This window comes from Oncorhynchus clarkii, chromosome 7 (assembly GCF_045791955.1).
Source record: "Oncorhynchus clarkii lewisi isolate Uvic-CL-2024 chromosome 7, UVic_Ocla_1.0, whole genome shotgun sequence".
Classification (NCBI taxonomy): domain Eukaryota; kingdom Metazoa; phylum Chordata; class Actinopteri; order Salmoniformes; family Salmonidae; genus Oncorhynchus; species Oncorhynchus clarkii.
The window spans coordinates 36,973,599-36,999,181 of NC_092153.1; the positions used below are offsets into that span (position 1 = coordinate 36,973,599).

At 42.0% G+C, this 25,583-nt stretch overlaps 1 protein-coding gene across 3 annotated transcripts in view; it reads right to left on the bottom strand.

Moving 5' to 3' along the window:
• Positions 1-4,706: 4,706 nt before the first annotated feature.
• The window catches only part of LOC139413247 (protein kinase C and casein kinase substrate in neurons 1b), a 57,703-nt gene continuing 36,826 nt past the window's right edge, over positions 4,707-25,583 (bottom strand). For all 3 annotated transcript variants that reach the window (XM_071160393.1, XM_071160391.1, XM_071160392.1), the window contains exons 3-10: positions 22,029-22,185; positions 11,169-11,404; positions 10,824-10,979; positions 9,643-9,818; positions 9,365-9,485; positions 9,035-9,165; positions 7,961-8,169; positions 4,707-7,279 (exon numbers count right to left, since the gene is read on the bottom strand). In XM_071160393.1, coding sequence (XP_071016494.1) covers positions 7,170-7,279; positions 7,961-8,169; positions 9,035-9,165; positions 9,365-9,485; positions 9,643-9,818; positions 10,824-10,979; positions 11,169-11,404; positions 22,029-22,185 — 1,296 coding nt within the window. In that variant the 3' untranslated portion in view covers positions 4,707-7,169. The remainder of the gene's footprint in view (positions 7,280-7,960; positions 8,170-9,034; positions 9,166-9,364; positions 9,486-9,642; positions 9,819-10,823; positions 10,980-11,168; positions 11,405-22,028; positions 22,186-25,583) is intronic.

Genomic DNA, 25,583 nt, shown 5'->3' on the forward strand with positions numbered 1-25,583 from the left:
ATTCTGAACAGTCAGCTACCAACAATGACAAGAAGCTGCAATGTGGGGAATCATAGGTGGCTGACTTCGGCTCGTGTCTTGTTGTCCCCATGTATTATTACGATCTCAAGCACATTCTTGGTAACCTGCATAGTTCCAGCTAGCTGGATATATTCGTCTGAGCATACAATCCAGTCTAAACTAAAGCCTCATTCACACCTTGTGCTATCTAACATGAGGCTTTCATCATCTGATCAAGATGATTCCATCACTATCTGATTAAGGTCTGTTAAGTCTGCAAATGGTAATAAAATGTATCTCTTATACAGGGGGACAACTTTGGTTTTAGAAGTGGGGGGGACATAATCTGGTGGGGGAGGTCCTCCCTCAGAATTTATGGACATCTTAAGCTCATTTCCTGCATTTCCACAAAATCGAATATGACCCTTTTGGGGTCACTTATATTGAAAATAAGAATATAATATGTTTCTAAATACTTTTACATGAATGTGGATGCTACCATGATTATGAATAATCCTGAATAAATTGTGATTAATGATGAGTGAGAAAGTTATAGATGCACAAATGTCAAAATGCTAACCTCCCCTGTTATTGTAATGGTGAGAGGTCTCCTGCTGAGACCCCTGTCATCCATTCACTGATTGTTATAATACACTGCAAAATTCACCTGAGCTCTGTAGACTGCTCTTCCCTGGCTGTCTGACCCTGATCCAACAGCTGTCACCATCTGATCCTGCTAAGAGATGATGAGCATAGTGTTGTGTGCTGACTGTGCATCGTGACTGTGAAGCCTACAGAGCTGTTTATACCGTGTCAGTGTGAAAAGTAGGGAGTTAGCTAGGGAAACTGACAGATCAATGCTATACTGACTGTGATTGGGGCCAAAATGACATCTAACTTTAGCCAACTTTTGACTAGCTCCAATGGTACATTAACTGGCATAAACGAGCCAAGTTAATTTACTTCTGTTGACCAAACAAAGGCTACAAAACATTTCCATACACACAACAGCTGTTAGATACTGCTACCTGACAGATAGCTAGAGGCTAGAGCTGAACTGACTGTGGTACACTAGCTGGCTAGCTAGTTAATTCATTTCAAACAGAACTAGAGGGGATGAAACATTATCTAACATGTCAGTTGCACTACTAGCTCAGCACTGGGAATATTTTTTTCTTCTGTTGAGTCAAACAGCTGTTACCTGGCCAGTTATATCAGTCAAATAAAGAGAAGCCAGTTTCTGATGTGCTTGCTTTTGCAACTTAAAGAAAAAGCACAGTACATACAGACAACAGCTACCTCAGTTCACACTCTCTGTGGTGTCTGCACGGTCCTAAATCCAGCCGGCTGAAACCACTGAAATCACCTACCCGACCGCTCTGTGGCATCCGCATGGTCCTAAAGCACACCTATGCCGCTTTTTGTAACACAATGCAGTGATAAAATTGGGGAGGGGGGGGGCAAAAATGCAATTTCAGAATGTGGGAGGGGTCATGCCCCCCCGTCCCCCGTCCGTCCGTACCCAGTGAAAGTTGCACCCCTGCTCTTATCTGTCAACCTAATCTGCACTGTGATCAGATTTTCTGGTCCCTCCCTGTATGCAAATTATTTGGAAGAAGTAAGACAGTTATTGATGCCATTAGTCAATGGTGTTACCTGTCCATGATTTTACAGGGCGGAATAATTATGATTTAAATCCAGGTCTGTTTACAGAGACAATGGGTCCCTGACTACCTCCGGAGATGGTCAGGAAGATTGGATCACAATCAGAACACAGTGTTTTAGTAATCTGCACCTGTCTAAACATGTGGGCACAATCAGAAGGTGGACAAGATCAGAACACAGGATATATTTTAGCACCAGGTATAAACAAGACTTAAATGAGAAACATTAAAACACTGATTGCGACCAAAGATTCACTTTGCACATAATATTTGTAAGATGATGTGAAGTACCTTCAGAAAGTATTCATACAACTTGACTTACTTCAAAAATATATTTAGCATTGACAATACCCCATATTTACAAAGTGAAAACATGTTTAAAGATTTTTTTTGCAAATTTATTGAGAATGAAATACAGAAATATCTCATTTACGTACGTATTCACATCTCTGAGTCAATACAGTGCCTTCGGAAAAGTATTCAGACCCCTTGACATTTTCCACATTTTGTTACTTTACAGCCTCATTCTAAAATGGACTGAATAGTTTTTCCCCTCATCAACCTACACACAATACCACAAAATGATAAAGCACCTTTTTTTTTAGCATTTACACATAAGTATTTAGACCCTTTACTCAGTACTTTGTTGAATCACCTTTGACAGCGATTACAGCCTCAAGTCTTCTTGGGTATGACGCTACAAGCTTGGCACACCTGTATTTGGGGAGTTTCTCCCATTCTCCGCAGATTCTCTCAAGCTCTGTAAGGTTGGATGGGGAGCGTCGCTGCACAGCTATCTTCAGGTCTCTCCAGAGATGTTCAATTTAGGTTCAAGTCCGGGCTCTGGCTGGGCCGCTCAAGGACATTCAGAGACTTGTCCCGAAGTCACTCCTGCGTTGTCTTGACTGGGCCAGAGCCCAATCAAGTTGTAGAAACATCTCAAGGATGATCAATGGAAACATGATGCACCTCGGCTTAATTTCGAGTCTCATAACAAAGGGTCTGAATACATGTAAATAAGGTATCTGTTTTTAATTTTTAATAAATGTGCAAAATCTTGTCATTATATTGATGAGAAAAATTAATTATTGAATCCATTTTAGAATAAGGCTGTAACGTAACAAAATGTAGAAAGGGGTCTGAATATTTTCCAAGTGCACTGTGCTGTGGGTATTTCTGGGTAAGTCCCTAGGAGCTTTGCACACTTGGATTGTACAATATTTGCACATTATTCTTTTAAAAATTCTTCAAGCTCTATCAAGTTGGTTGTTGAGGATCATTAGACAGCCATTTTCTATTCTTGCCATAGATTCTCAATCCGATTTAAGTCAAAACTGAAACTAGGCCACTCAGGAACATTCAATGTAATTTTGGTAAGCAACCACAGTGTATATTTGGCCTTGTGTCTTAGGTTATTGTCCTGCTGAATGGTGAATTTGTCTCCCAGTGTGTTGAAAAGCAGACGGAACCAGGTTATCTTCTAGGATTTTGACTCTGCTTAGCTGAGTTATGAAGGATGCCTGTGTCTTTGTAGTGACTGGGTGTATTGATACACCATCCAAAGTGTAATCAATAACTTCACCATGCTCAAAGGGATATTCAGTGTCTGCTTCTTTTTATTTTTTTATCCATCTACCAATTGATGGCCTTCTTTGCGAGGCATTGAAAAACCTCCCCGGTCTTTGTGGTTGAATCTGTGTTTGAAATTCACTGCTTAACTGTGGGACCGTACAGATTATTGTATGTGTAGGGTACAGAGATGAGGTAGTCATTCAAAACTCTAGTCCATGCAACTTATTGTGTGACTTGTTAAGCACACTTTTACTCCTGAAGGCTTGTCATAACAAAGGTGTTGGATACTTATTGACGCCAGACATTTCAGGTTTTCATTTTTAATTCATTTTTTACAAAAATCTAAAAACATAATTCCACTTATGGGGAACTGTGTGAAAGCCAGTGACACAATTTAATCCATTTTAAAATCAGGCTGTAACACAACAAAATGTGGAAAAAGTCAAGGGATGCGATACTTTCCTAAAGCACTGTATGTGTATGTCAGATTTCATCAGTCAGTCGGGCCTGGACAAGGGTAATCTCTTCATAAAATCTCTTCATAAAATATTCCACCTCCAGCCTCTCTACTGCTGTCTACCCTGCCTGTTCATACCTATTTTATCATGCTATCCTCAAATATTTATCTTTATGTTAAACGTGCAACTGATGTATTGTTTGTTACATTTTATTTGTTGGCTTTAATTGGTCTTTTATTACCATGAACTGTAAAATCATCATATTTCAAAAAAATATTTTCTGCACGATTCATCGTTGGTCTTTATTATGAATGCAGCTGCCAAAAAAAGTTCCTGTAAGAAAAGACACTGTAAGATCTACACTATTTAAATACTGGTTGAAATATGATATTCATCTATAAAGGTCATAACAAGTTCAACATATATCACCTCGAGGTGAACATGGCGGCTTGATAGAAAGGTCAGAATGTCTCGCTCAGGGAATAAATACAAAAAGTAACGGTGCCATAAAATATGATATTTACTTTTAAAAAAAAATCTGCAACCATAATTTCATTCATACATAAAAAGTCATAGCACCTGTATTTGTAGATGTTCCTCCCCCATTAGATGTCAACCCAAATAGTGATTGTTGTTAGGGGCATTTGATACAGAAAGAGTAGGAGCTGAAGTTCTTTGTGTTTACTGATGACCTCTAGTGGTGTGTTATAGGTAAGGCTATATTTACAGCTTGCAGGATAATTCATTATTATAAGACTTGCCAAAAGACATTATAGAGTCTCATACATGCTTATGACCAACATTTTTGGTCAACAAATAGTCAAATCACCAGGAATATAGCAACAACAACAAAAAGTGATCATGCCTCAATGTAATCAAACGGTCAATTCGCAGTGTACAAAAAAAAACATTTTTTTTTTAATGGATGTGTGTATATCACCCCTCTATCCACATAATGCATAATATACCTATCATCACAATAGTCGTTCCAATGCTCTGATAAAGCCTTTTATTTTGTTGTATGCAGATGAACAGGCACTACAGTTTCAAGATTACAAAACTACTATTCTCAACAGACAGACTTGTAGACCACTAGGGCTTTCCCACAACCACTGGTTCCCCTACATACTGTATGCAAAACAAGGTCAAATAAAAGGTTAAAACATCTTTACATATTCACCATCCTGTCGCGGCTTCACGTGAATTTCTGTGTGAACACCATGGTCAGGATGTAAATGACTGTACTTTACATCATAATCATATTCAAATTAGATGACATGTGTACAACAGTATTGTAAACAATCTCATTTTGATTTAGATACAATGCATTGTGTGTGCTGGGTACACAGACAATAGTGTACTATCTGCACTTTATTGGGGCGCTGAACTGGCTAAAGGAGTCTACAATAGTTTAAAAGAGCATGTGCACTAGTTGTGTCTTTTCATGGTGGTAATTTAACTGGGTCTTTCCAGATGCACTGAGCCAGTGTCTGTACACAGGCTCTCTTCTCTCTCTGTTAGTGTGTGTGTGTGTGTGTGTGTGTGTGTGTGTGTGTGTTGTGGGCATGGGTGGTGTGGCTCAGGTGAAGCATTTACTGATTTAGCTAGGCTTGGGTTTCATTTGGAGAGCTGATGGTTAAAACGTTTTATCCCACTATCGGAAGTGCAGTCCCAAAATGTCCCCCGTTAGCTATATCCCAGATCTCCAAAATGAACTTCTAGCAGCAGAAAAGACAGTTTCCTCATATATGTATATATATATATATATATATATATATATATATATATATACATACTGTATGTATATAATAACAGTCACACATTTTATAGGTATTATCTCCGCTGCAGATTCTCTTTGATTCACGAGTTCAGTAGACAAGGATTAAGGATTGTGTGCTGTATAGATTCACGTTATCCCCATTATTTGGATAAGTCTCAATTTTGCCAAGAGACACAAATCATTGGCATCAGTTTCTAAAATGATGTTAAGGATTAAGGATTCAACTGACAGGATAAAAACATTAACTAAAAAGAAGGAATGATTTGGTCAACATGTACAGTAGGCTCACTTTCAGTAGTATTTAACAGCATATTGTGATCTAGTATGCAATGACCGTTAGATCAGGAAGAGCAAGGTGGAGAGAGACAGAGACTGAGCAGGGATACAGTTAAGGTGACATAAAAGAAAATGCACGTGTTTACTATCTATGGATAGAATCTAGTATCTCGCATGGGGCAGTGGGACTCTCGTTAGTTTGCTACGATAAATGTGTCATCTATACAGTGAATTCCCAGGATTCTCTCATATTCCTAAATGTCTTTGTCTAACTTTAATTTGGTCGGCGACAGTTCATTTCTGATGACAAACCGTTTAACCCGTTAGTGGAGTTGGGTCAATGCTATCATTGCGCTGAACCCTTGTGGAGGCCCACATAGGCTGAGGAATGCACTACCTAAACCCAATACGTGCTAAAGAAAAAAAGGACAAAAGAAATCAAAACAATAAAGCATATTTTTCATATTTCTCAATGAACACAGTGTGCACTTTAAGACAAAAGAAAAACGACATAAAGTGATGAGTCTACAAGTACATTATCTCAATGCTGATTTAGGGAAAGAATATGTCCTATACCGGTATTTCTTCAACCCTCAGTCCCTGGTCTGGCACCGGGCCCCTGAGACGTTACTGAGTGGTCCCTCATCTGTCTGACACCAACATCGTCTGATCTTGAGAGAAGCTTTTCAACTAAACGGTCATCCAAAGAGGAGAACCATAGCTTGCCAGTCTCTGGTACAACGAGGGTAGAGAAACACTGTTCGATGCCATTACACTGAACAAGGCTCAACAGCGTAGTACTGCTGTGCTCTGCTCTGCTCAACAGTGATTTGTCAGTGATCCTGCAGCTAAAGGTCATTAATGTCATACAGCAGCACATGCTGCTGCTGCTTCTGTTTCACAGGGGGACTTTTAGAACCTTACATGGAATGACAGACCCGTCAGCACATATTTACAATGCACCTAGCTCATTTACATAGCTAATTCTGGCTATGCAAGCACCATGGACTAAACCATGTCTTATGTTATGAGGGAACGTACTTTCTGCCATGTGAATGTCATCATAACCACTGCACAACATTGGAATAGAACACAGCTACACAAAAATGCTGAATTGTTTTCCTGCGCTTCTCGGTTGTGGTGTTTGTTGTTGGCACACGTATACTGACGTGGTTCGACCATGGTCCCAAGCCCAGTGTTGTGGTTGATATGTGTTGGTCGTGATGGTACTGCCTTTGTCTGATGTGGGTCCTAGGGGAGTGTTTAAATAAAGACGGCTCAGTCTGTGTGTTGATTGCACAGGTAGAGAGGAGGGGTGGGGAAGCATTGCTTTGAAGTCTCTGGTAATGTGCAGTATGATCAGACGGTTCAGTCTGGGTGACTAACCAATGGGGCAGTGTCCTCCACGTACACAAGCAGCTAGACGGGCTCCACGTAATTAGCAGGATACAAGCCCAGCTGGCCACTGTCCAACCGGCCTTTACACCAACCCTGCTCATCCTCGTCTTCTAGTTTAGTCAGCTCGTCTCCTGTGTACACAGGAAAGAGAGAGAGAGAGAAAGAGAGAAAGAGAGCGAGAGAGAAGGAGGGAGAGAGAGGAAGGTAAAGGTAGAAAGAGACATCATATTGACATACTGTACGATTTTGGATTTTATATTAGATTGAGTTATCAACAAACATGAATTCAATTACAATTCTATTTGAAATCAACCAAACCTTGAAACTCTGTTGTTGATTTTTGGTTGAAATCTGGGTTAAATCTGAGATGTGTGTGTTGATGACTTTTTGCAAACTGTACCTCAAACTGGTGCCAGTTCATATGCATGCCAGGTGCCGTGGGTGTTGCTATTGTTTGTTTTCTTTTTGGGATGAAAAATGTAATGAGACAAAAAATAACTTCCTTTTTAACTCTGGAAACCTCGCATCCTACTGTTTGGTTTATATCATATATAAAATAAATAACAAAACAAATATATTTGAAAAGTTCAGGGCACAATTTAGTGTCTTTCTTAACAGCATCCAATCAACAGGCTCTGTTTCTAAAATGTTCAGTTCTTAGTAGTAGTAGTAGTAGTAACTTTACTGTCCCAAATGGAAAATTGATTTGTGGCATTACATTTGAAAAAGATAGACATGGCGACATGACAAAAAAACACAGAATTACAACCAAACAACCAAATAGAGTTGTTAGTTCTCGTTGGGATTCTCACCTGCTTTAAAGGTGAGTTCGTCCTGTTCCTGCCCGTCATAGTCATACAGCGCCCTCACCCGCACACCCTTCGCTGACTCCTCCTCAAAGGGGTTGGCCCCACCCCCATTTGTGTCTGAGCCGGAGTTTGGCGCGGCCTGCTCATCGTCTGACCACTCTGCCGACTGGTCCTGGGAGGAGTAGGCCTGGTTCTTATCAGAGCTGCTCACACTGTGGAGGAGGAGATGTTTCAACATCATGGACCATCATCATCAGTTGCAGAACAGTTGACCACAAGTTTCCACACAAGTTTCCTCCAGTAACTAGGACCACTATCCATCATCATGGTCATCATGTGACCAGCACAGAGGAGAAAGGGCTGTTGCTACGTTCCAGTCGAACCAAGGTGAGTGAATTGGAGACATAAACTGGATGTTTCACTTCCATTGTCCTTTAAGAGCTGATCTCCCATACATTCATGTTGACCCAGCACGAGAAAACATGCAACAGAATACACCCCCCACTTCACTGTTCTGCTATGATTATACTGACAATGCAAAAACAACTGGGGTGACATCATCTTCTGGCCACTAAACAGCCCTTGTGGGAGATATTACCAAACTCAACTGTGACATTTCACATCGAGTTAATGATACTCTAGCTTGCGATGACATTGCGTGCTTTGCAATTTATGAACCGTTGACTTTACATCCACATGAATCATTGTTGCTATCGCAAGGACATCCGATAAGACAAGACAAGATACATTTTATAGCCCCCATCCAATACGTGGGAAGATGGTCTTGAGCAAACAACAGATATAACATCTCATACACAGAATTCATACTTTGCCTATTGCACAATTCCCCATTGCACCTATGGGCCATTCTGGCTCGGACAAAGCTTGCTTGTCCAAGACTTAAAGTACTTGCTTACTATTGCAAAATGCCAATTACATCACTGACATACTGCACAATGTAAAAACGAGATGTTTTGAGATAAATTCTGCTGTTAGTATCGTTAAAACACGTTAAAGAGGCATATCTGTTCTACTACAGAAGGTAACCGTAGTGGTGGAGGTGTCTGTGAGACCTACCTGCCCCTGTCTCCAGCCGATGCAGCCACATAGTCCGGTGCCGCTGTCACGTTGGTCAGCATGATACCGTCTGCTCCTTTCTTTGACTTCTCTCGCTTGCTGATCATGTGAGTGATCTCTGGGTTGTACTCCTGGAAGGAAGGATGGAAAGAAAGGAAGGACGGACAGACGGAGGGAAGACAGGGAGCAAGCCATAGTTACCAGTCGAAGCCTGGTTGTTCCTGTTCAGTCAATGGGGGAAGTGAATTAAAATGAATTCATACCATGAGTTAAAAGCGATCAATTAAACACATGTATTGTGAGGCTAACTGGGAAGCAGTGGGTGTGTACCTCAAACTGGGGCCAGTTCATATGCATGCCAGGGCCGTGGTTGTTGCTGAACCATTTCAGGTCCTCCTGTGCGCTGGCAGAGGCGATGGTGTGCTCCAGGTCCCTGTACACTGTGGCATAGCTGAAGACAGACGGAGATAGACAGCAGTTACACCTCTGTTCTGACACATTCATCTTGACTCAGTGTACTAGTATGGTGGTGCCCAGGTGGTGGGCCAAGGTGTGTGTGTGTGTGCGTGCGTGCATGCGTGCGTGCACGTGTGTGAGTATGGCCCTACCTTTGGTTCTCGGTGAGGTTGAGGTGTCGTTTGATGTCCAACAGCACCTCCCTGAGGAACCGCAGTCTCTTCTCCTCAAACTGCTGACACGTGTCAAACACTGTCTCCATGTTCTCCATGTACTGGGGCGTACAGTTCCTCAGCTCATCCAGAGTCTTCTCATACTTCTCCTTAGCCTGCATGGGGAAGATCACACAGTATGTTAATAACGTGTTAAGGGATAAACAACCACACTTGGCTGTACAGTTCAGAGCTGAGGGGTGGTTGACCCCTACACAGTGAGCTTAATATTTGTTGTATTTTAATGTGTCAGGGACTTTTCATACGGGGTATTTTACTGTCAATGTTCTAAACATTCTACAGTGACTTTCCTTTTCTATTCAGTTAGATCGTTCTAGCCTCTGCATAGCAAGGTCTTTAGAGGCTTGGGGTTACTAAGAAGTGGTGGTGATTGATGTTGACCAAGGTTGAATGATAATTAGGGCTCCTCTCAGTAGTTCTAAGACAGTGTTATTGAACATAAGTCATGGCTCGAGTGGGTCAAGGGGCAGCAAGGCCGTGAAATCATCCCAGTGGCCTCAGCAGAGTAAAGTCCACTATACTAGTAAATAGGTCCTCTCTGGGCTGTAGTTCTTTAACTGGTCAAGAAATACTCCTGGAACTAGTAATGGCAATGAGATGAGAGGCCTCACTAACATTGACTGTACTTTTTGTTTATCCCATGTGTAGCTCTGTGTTGTTGTTGTTTGTCGCGCTGCTTTGCTTTATCTTGGCCAGGTCGCAGTTGTAAATGAGAACTTGTTCTCAACTGGCCTACCTGGTTAAATACAGGTGAAATAAAAATTAAAACATTTATAAAAAAGGAGGAGGAAGAGGAGGATTGAGCAATGGAAGGTGGCAACTGCAGGATTAAGCTCTGCAGTGTGCGACCCAGATTAGTCTTAAAATAGCTGGAGTTGATTTGATTCACACTCTCCTCTCCACTCGCCGTGATTGCAGCTCTCAGTGTGAATACTGATTAGCAGAAAGGACTCTTCACTGTGATGATAGCTGATGTGTGGTAATCAGTGTTCCGGCACAAAATGGCTGTCGTGTCTCAGCCAGGTGGGTGCTACTGCTATGCCTTGGTGGATGTAAGCTCTTACGCCCTGATCTGGGCAGTAGGGGTCTGGGTAGCTCACCTTCTGAGAATCCTGCTTGCACCTGTCCACCTTGTCCAGGAGCTTCTTTTGCTGGTCGGCCGCGACTGAGGCGTCTGCCTTGCTGTTGGCCTCTCTGATCGACGCCACCTTCTCCTCCTTACAAGCCAGGTGGTACGTCTTCTTGGCAGTCTCAAGCTGAGGAGAGAAGAAATTGTATATTTTAGAAGGACATGAACCCTTTGGGGACATCATTTCAATGCAAACGACTTCAAGGTTACAGCAGAGCATGGTGCATGTTCTGATCCGGACCTCAACGTCAATGACAGCTCAATTTGAGGAAAATGCTACATCATTCTAAGTGTAGTTCAGGTGGTTGCCCCTCACCTCCTTGAGCTTCTTGGCCCACGGTTTCTGGGCCTTCTTGAAGCCTTCCTCTGCCTCTTTGGTTTCCTTGAAGCCTCCCATCATCTGTTTGTGGAAGGAGTCCTTCTGCCAGTTCTTCACCTTCTCAAAGTCATTGTTGACCAGGTTGTTCTTCACATCCTGGTGCAGCTCACTTACCTTCTCAGCCTCTGTCATCACTGCCACCCAGGCCCTCTCCACACTGCCGTACTGGGGTCCTGAGGGAGAGGGAGAAGGGGGAGGTCCATTAGCAATTTTAGAAACAGTATTACTTCATGACTAATAGCAGTTTTATTCCATGGCAAAACTGTCTAGAGAAAAGAAGATCCCGCACATTGCGTTTACGGTACTGACAAAACTAGAAAGAGTTTATTACAAATTCTAAAATGGGTGGTTCAAGCCTTGAATGCTGATTGGCTGATAGCCGGGGTACAGTATATCAGACCGTATACCCCGGGTATGACACAACATGTATTTATTTTTACTGCTCTAATTAACGTTGGTAACCAGTTTATAATAGCAATAAGGCACCTCGGAGGTTTGTGAGATATGTGCCTAAGAACAGCCCTTATCTTTGTTATATTGGCCATAAACCACACCTCCCTAGACTTTATTGCTTAAAAATAGCATGCACCCACTAAGCACAGACTAATGCCGACGTTGTTTCGATGTCTTTTTTTGGTCCTGTCCCGACATGTTTTTTTGGTCTGTTCTTGGTGTGGTCCGGACCGGCCTTGATTTCTGAACCAATCGTAGACATCTATGTTTGGTCCAGATTTTGTCTGGTGGCCTTGATTTCAACATCCTCAGACATCCAGTCCGGACTAGCCTATATTTAGCCCAAACATAGACGTCTATGATTGGTTCAGCTTTGGTTGGTCCGTACCAAATCTGAACCAATCATAGAAATCCATGTTTCCCAAGTTTGGAAAGCACAGTACAGCACACTACAGTACAGGAGAGGAGAGAGGAGTATGTGGCTGATAGTGTCATGTGACAGTGGGTGATGGTGTTGGTAGGTCAAAGTTTAATTCATGGAATATGGGTGTGGTATATTGTATATCTTAAATGTATGCCTACATTCAGATATGGATCCCTCTTTTCGATATTAATTACCCTTCCATTTTTTGACCAGTTATCTGGGGAAAGGGATGTTGTTTCGATTTGCCAATTCGTAGGCAAGTTCTCTGCATTTGAAGCTACTAAGCCCATGAAAACTGGTCTGCGAGGTTCTTGATATGTTTAGCAAGCTCAGACTCCATGTCATCAGCTAAGACCTTGTGTGCCTCTCTGCTACTCAAAAACATGGGTTCCAAAACGGTACTCCGGCAGTTACCGGTCAAGACCCCTTGAGGTTCTTGAGAGAGCAGCCAAGGAAGTGAGAGAAGGGAATAAGTCCATTGGAGCAGCAGCAAGGGATGAACAAATAGACTGAATGACACTGAAGAGGCACATTGACAACAAGAAAAGAAAACAAACATGTTCCTGTGAGAAAGAGAAGCTACAACAAGAACTACTACCTAGAACCTAAAGCGGTTCTTTGGCTGTCCCCATAGGAGAAGCTTTTGAATAACCCTTTTTGGTTCCACGTAGAACACTTTTGGATTCCATGTAGAGCCCTCTGTCTCTCACTTTCTTGGCTGCTCTCTCAAGAACCTCAAGTGGGGGGGGGCAGACCTCTGCTTGTTTTACGTTTGTATGCACGGGACATGATGATGTCTGCTCTGGAACAGTACAAATACACTATCTTGAGTTCATATGCATGACACGTTGCAAAAACATTATGCATGTGAGTAAAACTGACAAAATGCAATTATCATTTGTATGGGGTATGGTGGCCATTGGCTCAACTTACCCCAAGGTTAACATTTTCACTATATTAGCCCACACATATACAAGGATGCAATTTCATTGTTGGTTCAAAACCTAGCACAAAACAATCTTAAAATGATCTACTTTGGTTTAGATACAAGCATCATAGAACCTATAACACACTAAATGAATGAGACTTTGTGAAAATACTTTTTGTGGACCTAACTTGCAACTTGAAGTGATGACCTCTTCCTAAACATTTGGGCACATTATTCATTTTGTGTATGGTTTCCGAGAAACAAGGGGTGGCTCAATTAACCCTTTGGCTCAACTTACCCCACTTTCCCCCTACAGTAAAGAAAATTATATTATAGTTCAATACAGTACAGCACAGCAGAGTACAGTAAATAAAGTAAAGTAAAGTTCAGTACAGCTCGGCACGGAAGAGCATGGCACAGTATAATGTACTGTATTGTACCGTACTTTAAAGTACTGTATTCGACTGTACACTACTGAATTAAACTGTACTGTACTCTATTGAATTAAACTCTACTGTACCGTACCGTACTCTACTGAATAAAATGTACCGTACCATGCTGTACTCTACTGTGCTCTACTGTACTGAACTGTGCCATACTACTGTGCTGTTCAAACTTGTGAAACATAGCGTAGATGTCTGTGTTTCGTTCAGATTTGGTCTGGTCCGGGCTGAACAGATTTGTACTTGTTTTGGGGGCGGAGCTCATTAATGAATAACAATAGTTATTACAGTCAGTGCATTCAATTACAGTAACCGCTACTGAGAATGTTATTGCAGTTGAAGTGGGCTGTTGGTTTATTCTGTAGGTTGGACTAGTAAAAGTCGATTTTAGCCTACTGTAGATGATTCGGGAAGGAGAGGGTAAAGAGGCGGAAGGACTGCTGACAGCAGAGTATGAAAAGCCACAATACCACGCCTCTAACACACATTCTCAGCAGCCTTCACTATCCCATACAGTTCGCCAAGAAAAAAAGACTAACAAATAACCTTTGGTAATTCACCTCTGAACTGGTTGGCCTATATCTTAGCCCTAACCTGGATAGAAGAGAATAGACCACCAAGCACACTCATCTGTACAGACTCTACCTCAGGCCTACAAACACTGGACGAAGGTCACATTTTATTTGTCACGTGGCGAATACAACAGGTGTAGACTTTACTGTGAAATGCTTGATTACGTGCCTGTCCCAGTGAGTCAGTTATAACAAATAATAATACAAAGAAAAATAGTAACACAAGAGGAATAAAAGACACAATAATGGAGCTATATACAGGGAGTATCAGTACCAGATCAATGTGCAGGGGAATGAGGTGTTTGAGGTAGATACTGTCTGTACATGAGGGCAGGGTAAAGTGACTTGGCATCAGGATAGATATTAATAAGAGTGAAATAAAGAACAGAGTAGCAGCAGCATATTATGAGTGTAAAAAGTGTGTGCGCGTGTAGTTGTCTCTGTTTGTTTGTGTTGTGTCGGTGTCCGGGTTTGGGTTTGTGGTGTGTTGGTATGAGTGTTGGTGTTATGTGTGTGTGTGTGCATATGTAGTGTATGTGAATGTGTGTGGGTTTTGTGTGAGAGTGTTTTATTAGTCGTATGTATGGGATACACATGGTACCAATGAAATTATTATTTACAGGTTCCTTCTCGACAAAGCAACAACAATAAGAAATAATAAAAGATAAGAATACAAACATAAAGTAAATGTAAAATTCTCAATAGAATAATATATTCATGTTAACGTAAGCATAATACAGGCCGGCACAATTTATAGTCCGTTATTTACACATGTTTTGGGGAAGGGGGGATTGGGGGAGGAGTCTGGTAGCAGAGGTTGTGATGTGTGTGTAGCATGAGTGTGTGTGTGTGTGTGTGTGTATATGTGTGTGTTCACGCGTGTGTGTGTGTGTGTCTGTCTGTCTGTGTGCTAAAGTGTGGAGAATCAGAGCAGGTCAGTCCAGTTCAAGTGTTCAGCAGTCTCATGGCTTGTAGATAAAAACTGTCTCTGAGTCTGCCGGTATCAGACCTCATGCTCCGATACAATTTCCCTGACGATAAGTAATTGAACAGCTTGTGGCTGGGGTGTGTGGGATCCTTGATGATGCTGCGGGCCTTCCTCAGGCACCGTTTCGCGTAGATATCCTGGATGGGTGGGCCATCTTCACCAGCCACTGGAGGGCATTGCAGTCGTGGACGGAGCAATTCCTGTACCAGGCCGTGAGGCAACCTACCAGGATGCTCTCGGTGGTGCAGCTGTAGTATTTGGAGGACCCGTGGTGGCATGGCCAATTTATACAACTGCCTTAGGAGGTAGAGATGCTGTTGCACCCTCTTGACAAGAGTGGTGGGGTTGTTGGTCCTTGTCAAGTTCTCGGTCATGTGCTGACTCTCTCTACTGCAGTCCCATTTATGCGGAGGTGGGAATGTTCCATCCTCTGCTTCTTGAAGTCAACAATTAACTCATTTGCTTCTGGAGGGAAAAGTTGTTGTCCTACCCCACATTGCCAGTTCACTTACTTCGTTCCTATTGGCTGACTTGTTGTTGTTGGTTATTTGGCCTACAACCATGGTGTCGTCAGCAAACTTGATGATGGAGTTGGTGTCGTGCAAAGCCACGCAGTCGTGGGTGAAGAGAGAGTACAGTAGACGGCTGAGGACACCACTGGGGGTCCATGTGTTAAGAGTCAGTGTGGAGGAGGTGCTGTTGCCAATCCTCACAGCCTGTGGTCTGCCGTTCAGGAAGTCCAGGTTCCAGTTGCAGAGGGTGGTGTTCAGACCCAGGGCTGTGAGCTTGGTGTCGAGCTTGGAGGAAATGCTGAAAGGTAGTCAATGAACAGCATTCTCAAACAGGTGTTAATCTTGTCCAGATGTGTTACGGCGGTGTGAATAGTGTTGGAAATGGCATGTTCCATAGATCTGTTGGGACAGTGGGCAAATTGGAGTGGGTCCAGTGTGTGGATTATGACCAGCCTCTCAAAGAGCTTCATGTTGACCGGGGTGAGTGTGACAGGGGGATAATCATTTGGGCATGTCACCTTTTCTTGGGCTCTGGGATGGTGTTCACCTTGAAGCAGGTGGGGATTTCAGCCTGGGACAGGTTGAAGATGTCAGAGAAGACGCCCGTCAGCTGGTCAGCACACACTGGACGCGGCCAGGGATGCCACCTGGGCCGGCGGTTTGGTGAGGAGTATTCACTCTTTTGAGAGTTTTCCCTCACATCAGCCTCAGAGAGCGAAAGCACTTGATAGTCCGGAGAAGAGACAGTCTTCCAAGATGGCTCGGTATTGTCTGCCTCGAAACGAGCATAGAATGTGTTAAGCTCGTTTCGGGAGGGAGGCTTTGGTGGGCACCACAACGCTGGATTTGCCTTTGTAGTCCGTGATAGTCTGTAGTCCTTGCCACATGCGTCACGAGTAGAGTCTGTATTGAGTCTGTATTGTCTTTTTGCATCCCTAATGGATTTGCGGAGCTTGTACCTGCTTGCCTTGTACACATTGCGCACCACAGAGTCATCGAGGTTCATTCTGCCTACATTGAATGCTGCAGTACGGGCTCTCAGCATGGAACAGATATCACCGTTCATACAGGGTTTTTGGTTGGGGTATGTCTGGACTGTTATTGTGGGTACAACATCATCAACACATTTCCTAATGAAGCCTGTGACTGACAATGCATATTCCTGAATGTTGATGGATGAGTCCTGGGTGGAGGAATCTTTGAACATATTTCAATCAGTATTCTCAAAACAGTCCTGCAACATCGAGTCTGCATCCTTTGTCCAGCGCCACACTATTCTCTGTGTCGGTGGCTCCCTCTTGAGTTGCTGATTGTACGCAGGGAGTAGGGACAGAGAGACATGATCTGATTGGCCGAAGTGGGGGGAGGGGATGGCTTTGTACGTGTCACAGATGTTTGCATATACAGCACATGGTCCAGCACATTTTTTTTCTTGTGGGGCAGAATAAATGTTGTTGATATTTTGGCAAACATTTATTTTAACGATGCTTGGTTAAAGTCACCCACAAAAAAAAAAAAAGACTGCTTCCAGGTGAGAGTATTCTTGCTGACGAATGATCTTGTACAATTCCTGAGTGCTGCGTTTGCTTGTGGCAGTATGTACAGTACACAGCTGTGATTATAGCACTCGTGAATTCCTTTGGCATATGGTGGGGTCTGCATGTCTTCAACTTCAGTACACCAGGAATTGTTGATGACGAAACATACTACTTTATTATAAATATATTATTTTTTTGTAATTATTTTTATTTTTATTTATTTTTAACCTTTATTTAACTAGGCAAGTCAGTTAAGAACAAATTCTTATTTAAAATGATGGCCTACACCGGCCAAACCCGGACGACACTGGTCCAATTGTGCGCCGCCCTATGGGACTCCTAATCACGGCCGGATGTGATACAGCCTGGATTTGAACCAGGGTGTCTGTAGTGACGCCTCTAGCACTGAGATGCAGTGCCTTAGGCCGCTGCGCCACTCGGGAGGCTTACCTAAAGTCGCCATTTGATCCATACGGAAAATGGAAATGGCGTCTGGTTGATTAGCAGAGTCAAGTGTATCGTCTATAACCCATGCCTCTGTAAAAAACAAAAACACAGCATTCCCTGATGTCCCTCTGCGATTGAAGCCTTGCTCTGAGTTCACAACTTTTATTTTCCAGTGATTTGACATAGGCCATCAAGATACTAGGAGAAGGAGACCGTATAGCACGTCTTTTCTGCTGAGCTTTGAGATCCCCCTTTTCTTCCTCTTCTTCATCGCCGGAGCTGCTTTCAGTCATCCTTGTCAGCAGCAACAAGTAAGCCTGCTGTGCAGGGAACAAAGGAGTGAATGTATTATTCCAGATCAGGGAGGCTGAGAGATAAGTGTGTAGCTTTCGATTCATGATCCAGAAATGTTGTCGGTCGTAGGAAATTATTGAACCAACATCCTGAGAAAACAAAGTCAGAATTCCAAGCAAAATAGCCATATAAAAGCAAAGTCGGGCAGTAGTGTGTGAGTGAGTAGTGTTTACATACACTCAGTGGCCAGGTTATTAGGTATACCCATTTAGTACTGGGTCGGACACTCTTTGCCTGCAGAGCAGCCTGAATTCTTCGCGGAATGGATTGTACAAGGTGTACGATTCTTGCTATTCTTCTTCTTCTTTCATCAACGAGCTGTTTTCAACCACGGGACTGCCGCTGACTTGTTATTTTTTGTTTGTCTCACCATTCTATGTAAACCCTAGAGACTGTCATGCGTGAAAATCCCAGGAGGCCGGCCGTTTCGTGCGCGCCTGGCACTGACGATGATACCTCACTTAAAGTCGCTTATGTAACTAGTTTTGCCCATTCTAAGGTTGAATCAAACCATAACTAAATGCCTTGATGCCTGTCTGCCTGCTTTATATTGCAAGCCACGGCCCCTTGTCTCACTGTGAACGGGGTGGTATACCTACTAAACTGGCCCCTGAGTGTATAGCCTTGTTAGTGTGCATATAGTCACTGCAGATAGTCCGGGTAACCATTTAATTAATAATTTTGTCTTATGGCTTGGGGGTAGAAGCTGTCTCTCAGCATGTTGATCCGAGAGCCGATGCTCTGCTACTGTTTTCCAGACAGGAGCAGAGTGAACAGTCTATTGCTTGGGTGGCTGGAGTTGGGCCTTCCTCTGACACCGCCTGACATAGAGGTCCTGGATGGCAGGGAGCTCGGCCCCAGTGATGTACTGGGCTCTCTGCACCCCCCTCTGTAGCGTTTTGCAGTCAACTGAGGTAGATTTTCCATACCAAGTGGTGATGCAACCACTCAAGATGCTCTCGATGGTGCAGCTGTAAACATTTTTGAGGATCCGAGGGCCAAAAATGTTCAGCCTCCTGAGGGGGAAGAGCCACTGCCATGCCCTCTTCGGGACTGTGTGGACCATGTTCATTTAAGTCCTTAGTGATGTGGACGTCAAGGAACATGTAGCTTTCTACCCACTCCACTACAGGCCCATCGATGTGGATGGGGGCATGCTCTTGCACACCCGCAGCAGGCCACCCGCACGCAGTAGGCCAGACCTATTGTTCGACTAACGGCAAAAGGAATGGACAGCAGGGGAAAAGGAAGACATTTACACTCCATTCACCCGCTGGTTTCAATAAGCAATAACCACAAATTAATTTCAAGATGATCAGAAACCATCATCACCCATTGTGAATAGGTCACAACGGCCTCAACCACCGTCTCCATAAGATAGGAAAAAACAAAACAGGTTCATGTCTCAACTGTCCTGCAGCAGAAACGACAGACCACGTCCTCTTTTGCTGTCAAACCTAACGACATCAAAGGCAAACGATCAGAAGAACGATCACATCCCTGGGAATAAGTTTCACCCTCTCCAACTTACTAAAAACCTGTCCAGAATAGGACTGTTACGGTGACCGTATTACCGCCAAACTGGCGGTCACAAGTCACGAAGGCAGTCAAATTCCATGTAACCGCTTAGTCATGCTAATTAGGCTTCTTCAAGCTATGATGCTGCTGATGGTTAGTAGCCTACCAAACTTGCTAACTGCCTGGCACTCTATTGTCCCTCTAATCACCCTGACATCAATGCAAATGTAATCGAAAATATAATCAAACACTTCATGAGAGCTCATGAGCTCATTTTGTGAAACATTTCTATAGGCTATGCAAGAAAACAGAGTGATGGCCTCTATTAAAAAGAGGAGAATCCCATGAGCTTTCTACAGGCTAGGCCTACTATGTTTATTTCTCAACTTTTCTAATATTAAGTACATTGCTTATATTTACAACAGGAATATAGCCTACCTGGCTGTCATGAAAATGAACCTCGGGAAAAGTGTCCTCCTTTCGCTATTTAAGTGCATAGGTGCATTTAAGTGCATATATGTATTTTTTTCCGCTGCCCCTGTTTCGAGACCGGTGCATGATAATAGTGCATTCTAAATCAAAACAAATTTCACACATATATTATTTAGTATATGTAAAGACAAGATTAAATCAAGAATAGTCTGATGGGCGACAATATTAGCTTGTGAATTAAATGTATCACTTGTGAATTATGCCCAGCATAAGGCAAGAAACAATGTCTTTCTTTGTTGACTTTTTCTAGTCATAATCGAACACCTCAAGTAGTCTAGCCCATAGGCCTAGATGTTTTGATAAGGTTTGTATCACAACTAAAGTGGCCAAATAACTTCTTAAAATTAAGCACATGAATCTGCTTTACAAGGGGTGTAGAGCCTAACTGACATATGTAAGCAGTGCATGAGTTTCAAGATTGGGGAAGATCTTTTTCACATAAATGCACCTTTATATTAAAAGCATAATCGCATTTGCAGTAACGTTTGATAATGTTGTTTTCCCGCTAACGGAAAAATAATATAGCATACTGCCTTGTGTGCATTGCAGCGCTTATAATGTGAAGAAATAGCCTAATAGTTGATCAACATTTTAAGCTAAACGTTCATCTGTTGTGTCAGCCACATTGCGTAAAAATGTTTTTTTTTTATGCTAGTTGTTGTATTCATTTGGGATCTATCATATCCCACAACTGCCCCAGACTATGTTTGGAATATTTATTTCTCACACAGAATAGAGTATGTCAACTTTTGTGGGGGATAGTAGATTGACATAGGCTAGTGCTTTTGATGTTCATTAGGTCTACTCATCTTGTTGGCTGACAAAAAGTAAATGTGGACAGTTCTTCCAATATCTTCAATATGCACCTCGGAATTGGATAAGTACTCGCACAGTTGCGTCCCCGATGTGTCTGTCTTCACTTGTAGCCTGTGAGAAAGACCCGATCATGTGATGGAGAGCCATGTGAGTGAGAGGTTCTTCAGAGCACGCAACACTCAGGGAGAAGGGCACAACGACTACTGGCCGCAAAAGGCATGGAGTCTTTTAGGGGGCGTTATGGCCACACAAAGGGGATGCCGCCGGGAAATTCGAGGCCTTATCAAGTGCTTGTCAAATTGTAAATGAGAGACTGATGAAGTGTGTACAGCCTGCGCAAAAAAACAAAGCTGAGCTCATGCCTTTCATGCAACTTTTTTCAAATCATCATTAGTGTCGCATCATGCTCTCCATCCAACCTCACTGAGCTCGAGCTGTTTTGCAAGGAGGAATGGGAATCTCGATGTGCAAAACTGATAGAGACATACCCCAAGCGACTTACAGCTGTAATCGCAGCAAAAGGTGGCGCTACAAAGTATTAACTTAAGGGGGCAGAATAATTTTGCACGCCAAATTTTTCAGTTTTTGATTTGTTAAAAAAGTTTGAAATATCCAATAAATGTCGTTCCACTTCATGATTGTGTCCCACTTGTTGTTGATTCTTCACAAAAAAATACAGTTTTATATCTTTATGTTTGAAGCCTGAAATGTGGCAAAAGGTCGCAAAGTTCAAGGGGGCCGAATACTTTCGCAAGGCACTGTATTTCTTTGTTAACCACTCAACACAGAATAGCGGCATGGGCACACTCCCTTAAATTGTTTGGAGAAAATATCCTTCGTATTTTATTCAGCTTTGTTTAATTGTATTCTTCATACTATAAAATAATATAAAATAATGCCATGGAATTCTAAGCAAATCTTGTCTGCTAAATGTCGGCTCCTCTTTACGAGATTAAATGGATTAGAATTGTGATTATTATTGTGATATAATTCTTACTTCATTGAGCATGTACAATATGTGCAGTTGAAATTAGACAGAACCAATTACCAAAAATACGTATTTTCAATGTCTGTAAATTATGTTTTTTCAACTTTCATTCAGAAAATTTCAACGTCCGGAAAATAAGTATTTTCAACATCCAGAAAATGTGTTTATTTTGACCTTTTATTCTGAACCTAAAATGAACATAACTTCAACGTCTGGAAAATACGTCTTTTCGACGCCTTTCGACTGGGCACCAACATGTGGCAGTAACTCTCCAAAGCGTTGTGAGCTGCTGGGTTTGTGTCTTCCCCCTCCCTCCCCTCGTACCTTTATCCACCAGCTGTCTCCATCTCTTGGACCAGTCGGTCAGCTGCTGGCTGTAGGCCTTCTCAATTTTGGCACGCTCTTGTATACAGTTCATCAGGTCGTTGCAGAGCCTGTGGCCGTCATCAATCCGCTTCACAGCACGCTTGTAGTTCCCCACCTTTCATAGGCACCAGAATGAGAGGCATTTCAATTACATTCAACACATTCCACCTTAAAAGCAAATTTATGGTAATTCCGGTATCTACATTGGCTGTACAGTATTTGGCATGGACTCGGACTCTCGGACTTGGACTCTTCCCGAGTCCGGCAGAATCATATTACTCTGGGCTCTGGCTAATGGTACTCGGGCCGAGTCCATTTCAGCTCATCCAGCCCGATTCACTTTTTCAGGAGTAGGGCCATTTGAGTTTTTTATTCAGCAGGGGATGAAATACAAATTGAAAAAAAGAAAAAAAGAAATGTGATATATTTAACCTCTATCGAATTTGCTAGCTCATTAAAAGCTAAACTGTGTGACAGTCTCTGCAGTCCTAAAGCTGTCAGAGATGGTCCCTAATTTAGAAAATCTCTGATGGTATGAATGTTTTTGCTTTTACTACAGGCCATTGTAGGGTTTTTTGTAGTTGCTGTCCACCTAATTGAAAAGTGCACATTCACTTCCATAACGTTTGTTCTTATGCAACCAGCATGTAAGATAAAAGTGCACAATAATACAGGATACCCTTACAACAATGCACTGCCGTTAAAATGCAGTAAAACTGTGGTACAATGAAATCATGGTTGTTTTATTAATGGCATCTGGTTGCTTACTGTGTGTGTTGGCTTCTAACGGTAATATTTTGTCTGTGTTAGCCAATTACACGGTTTATTGTGCTACACATTTTCTTCTGTTCAACTGAATGCAATTTTGATGTTCAATTATGACTAACTACATTTCTTTTCAGGGTTGAACAAATAACACATAGGCCTATGCATTTTATTTCAATATCCTATTACAATTTACCAGGGTTTACAAAACCCCCTTTTTTTTAATCAATAATTAGTCATATTACTGCACCTGAATTTGACCTTGAAAATATGACTATTATATTTTCCCTTAAAGCTTTTAAGCAATTAACATAATGTGTGCAGTAGTTGTATTTTCATTTTAGTAGCTAAATAAGGAGGTAGGCATATTTCAGTAGCTAAATAAGGAGGTAGGCATATTTCAGTAGCTAAATAAGGAGGTAGGCATTTTTCAGTAGCTAAATAAGGAGGTAGGCATATTTCAGTAGCTAAATAAGGAGGTAGGCATATTTCAGTAGCTAAATAAGGAGGTAGGCATATTTCAGTAGCTAAATACGGAGGTAGGCATATTTCAGTAGCTAAATAAGGAGGTAGGCATATTTCAGTAGCTAAATAAGGAGGTAGGCATATTTCAGTAGCTAAATAAGGAGGTAGGCATATTTCAGTAGCTAAATAAGGAGGTAGGCATATTTCAGTAGCTAAATAAGGAGGTAGGCATATTTCAGTAGCTAAATACGGAGGTAGGCATATTTCAGTAGCTAAATAAGGAGGTAGGCATATTTCAGTAGCTAAATAAGGAGGTAGGCATATTTCAGTAGCTAAATAAGGAGGTAGGCATAAAACTTGGATTGGAATCTGTGCCTTGCGTGCAGCAATAGATCTCTAATCTGCTAAATGGTGGTCCCTGTTCTCCTGCATTCTTGTTTTACTTTTGTAAGTAAAGCAGTGGTTTGTTGGGGAGAAGAACATCAAGGAAACTGCTGACAGATTTTATAGCTAGCTAACGTTAGCTCTCTGGCTAATCGTCCATGTACATTTACATTTGTACCTGTTGTAGGCATTCGTTGTACCTAGCTAGCTTTTTAATATCTGTTTAGTTAGTGACAGTAATTGTGTGTATGTGTGTGTGTGTGAATATTGTCATGTCAACATTTTGTCATGCTAGCTGTGTGTGTGTGGGAGAGAGATGGTTAATGAATACACATATAGGAAACATTGATTGTGTGTGAGACATAAGCTAAACTAATTCTTGAAACGTGTACCCCCAATGTGGATGTGAAGTTTTTCTTCATTCATCAGATACTTTTGTGAATTTTGTATTTGTATTTGACAATACAAATACATTTTGCCTATCCCCACTAATTCTAACAATACACCTGTCAACTGCCTATTTCATTTCCTGATTATTTTTTTAAAACAGGAATCTTCTAGCTTGGAAGGAAGGATGGAGGAGGGAACAAAGGGAAGGAGAACATTAGTTATCCAGTCTGCTGACTGAGAAATGTAAACAGTCTATGTTTTGCTGTCTCTCTCTCTACGTCTGTCTGTCTGACTGCAAGATTGCTGAGGGGCAACATAGACTTAGAATAGCAAGTACATTGACTAACTTAGTGAAGACCTTAGGTAATGGTTAATTATGATTAGTCTCAGTTTTTATAGCTCCTGAAACATGTCAATGACCTGATGCGAGGGGAGAATCTCAATTGCATACACCTCGCTCCTCTTTCCTTCTCATCCAATGGGTTTTGAGAAGGAAGTGAGGGGAGAGGACGCAAAGAGTATGAAATTGAGATTCTCCCATGGCCTCTACAGCAGTGCTTGGCCACCCACTCAGTTAGCAGGGACCTATTCTGCCACACCCCATGGAAAGGAGTGAGCAGAACCACCCCTTCCTTTGCATCAGGTCTCACGGAGACTGGATTCCCCAAGAGGTACATGCTATTCAGCTGATGAAGCGCAAGAAGAATGTTATGGCGGGTGTAGCGAAATGCTTGTGTTCCTAGCTCCAACAGTACAGTAATATCTAGCAATACACAACAATACACACACATCTAAAAGTCAAATAATGGAATTAAGAAATATATAAATATTAGGATGAGCGATGTCGGAGTGGCATTTGACTAAGACACTGTATAATAGAATACAGTATATACATATGAAATTAATAAAGCAATACGCAAACAAGTGTGCAGAATGCAGATAAGAGGAATAGCTTTGCCAATTACACCCATTTCTAACTATGTTTGTGGCAGGAGTGATATGACAAACACAGCTTTTGAAATATATTGTATTGGATTGTCTCTTTACGCATACTTCCATTTTTTGCATTTACCTTTCTTTTTTTTAAGACTGCCAAGCTGTTCTCAATTGGGGGAACCTCTTGTCTGAGACAATGTCCACAGGATTATGGGACGGCGTGTTTCTAAAAAGTTATTTTATCAAGCATAACTTTACCATTTAGGGATGAGTAAAATACTGTCATTATCCAACTCCTGTCTAATGTTGATATTCTCTTTTATAAAATGTTTCAGAGTGATGACCAATGAATTAATGACCCACTTCAATATGAAGGGACAGAGGAGCGAACATGCCTTCGCTACCACTCATGTGTGTTCCATTGTAGTTGGTAAGTAAATGTGAGCTGTTAAGACATTTGACATAGACAATTACATTTTTTTGGTAGATTCTCGTAAGAATATTTTACTGTGCGTTACTGTTCTGTTGTGTCCTGCATACCCACATTATGCCAAACGTTTATTTTTTGTAAAA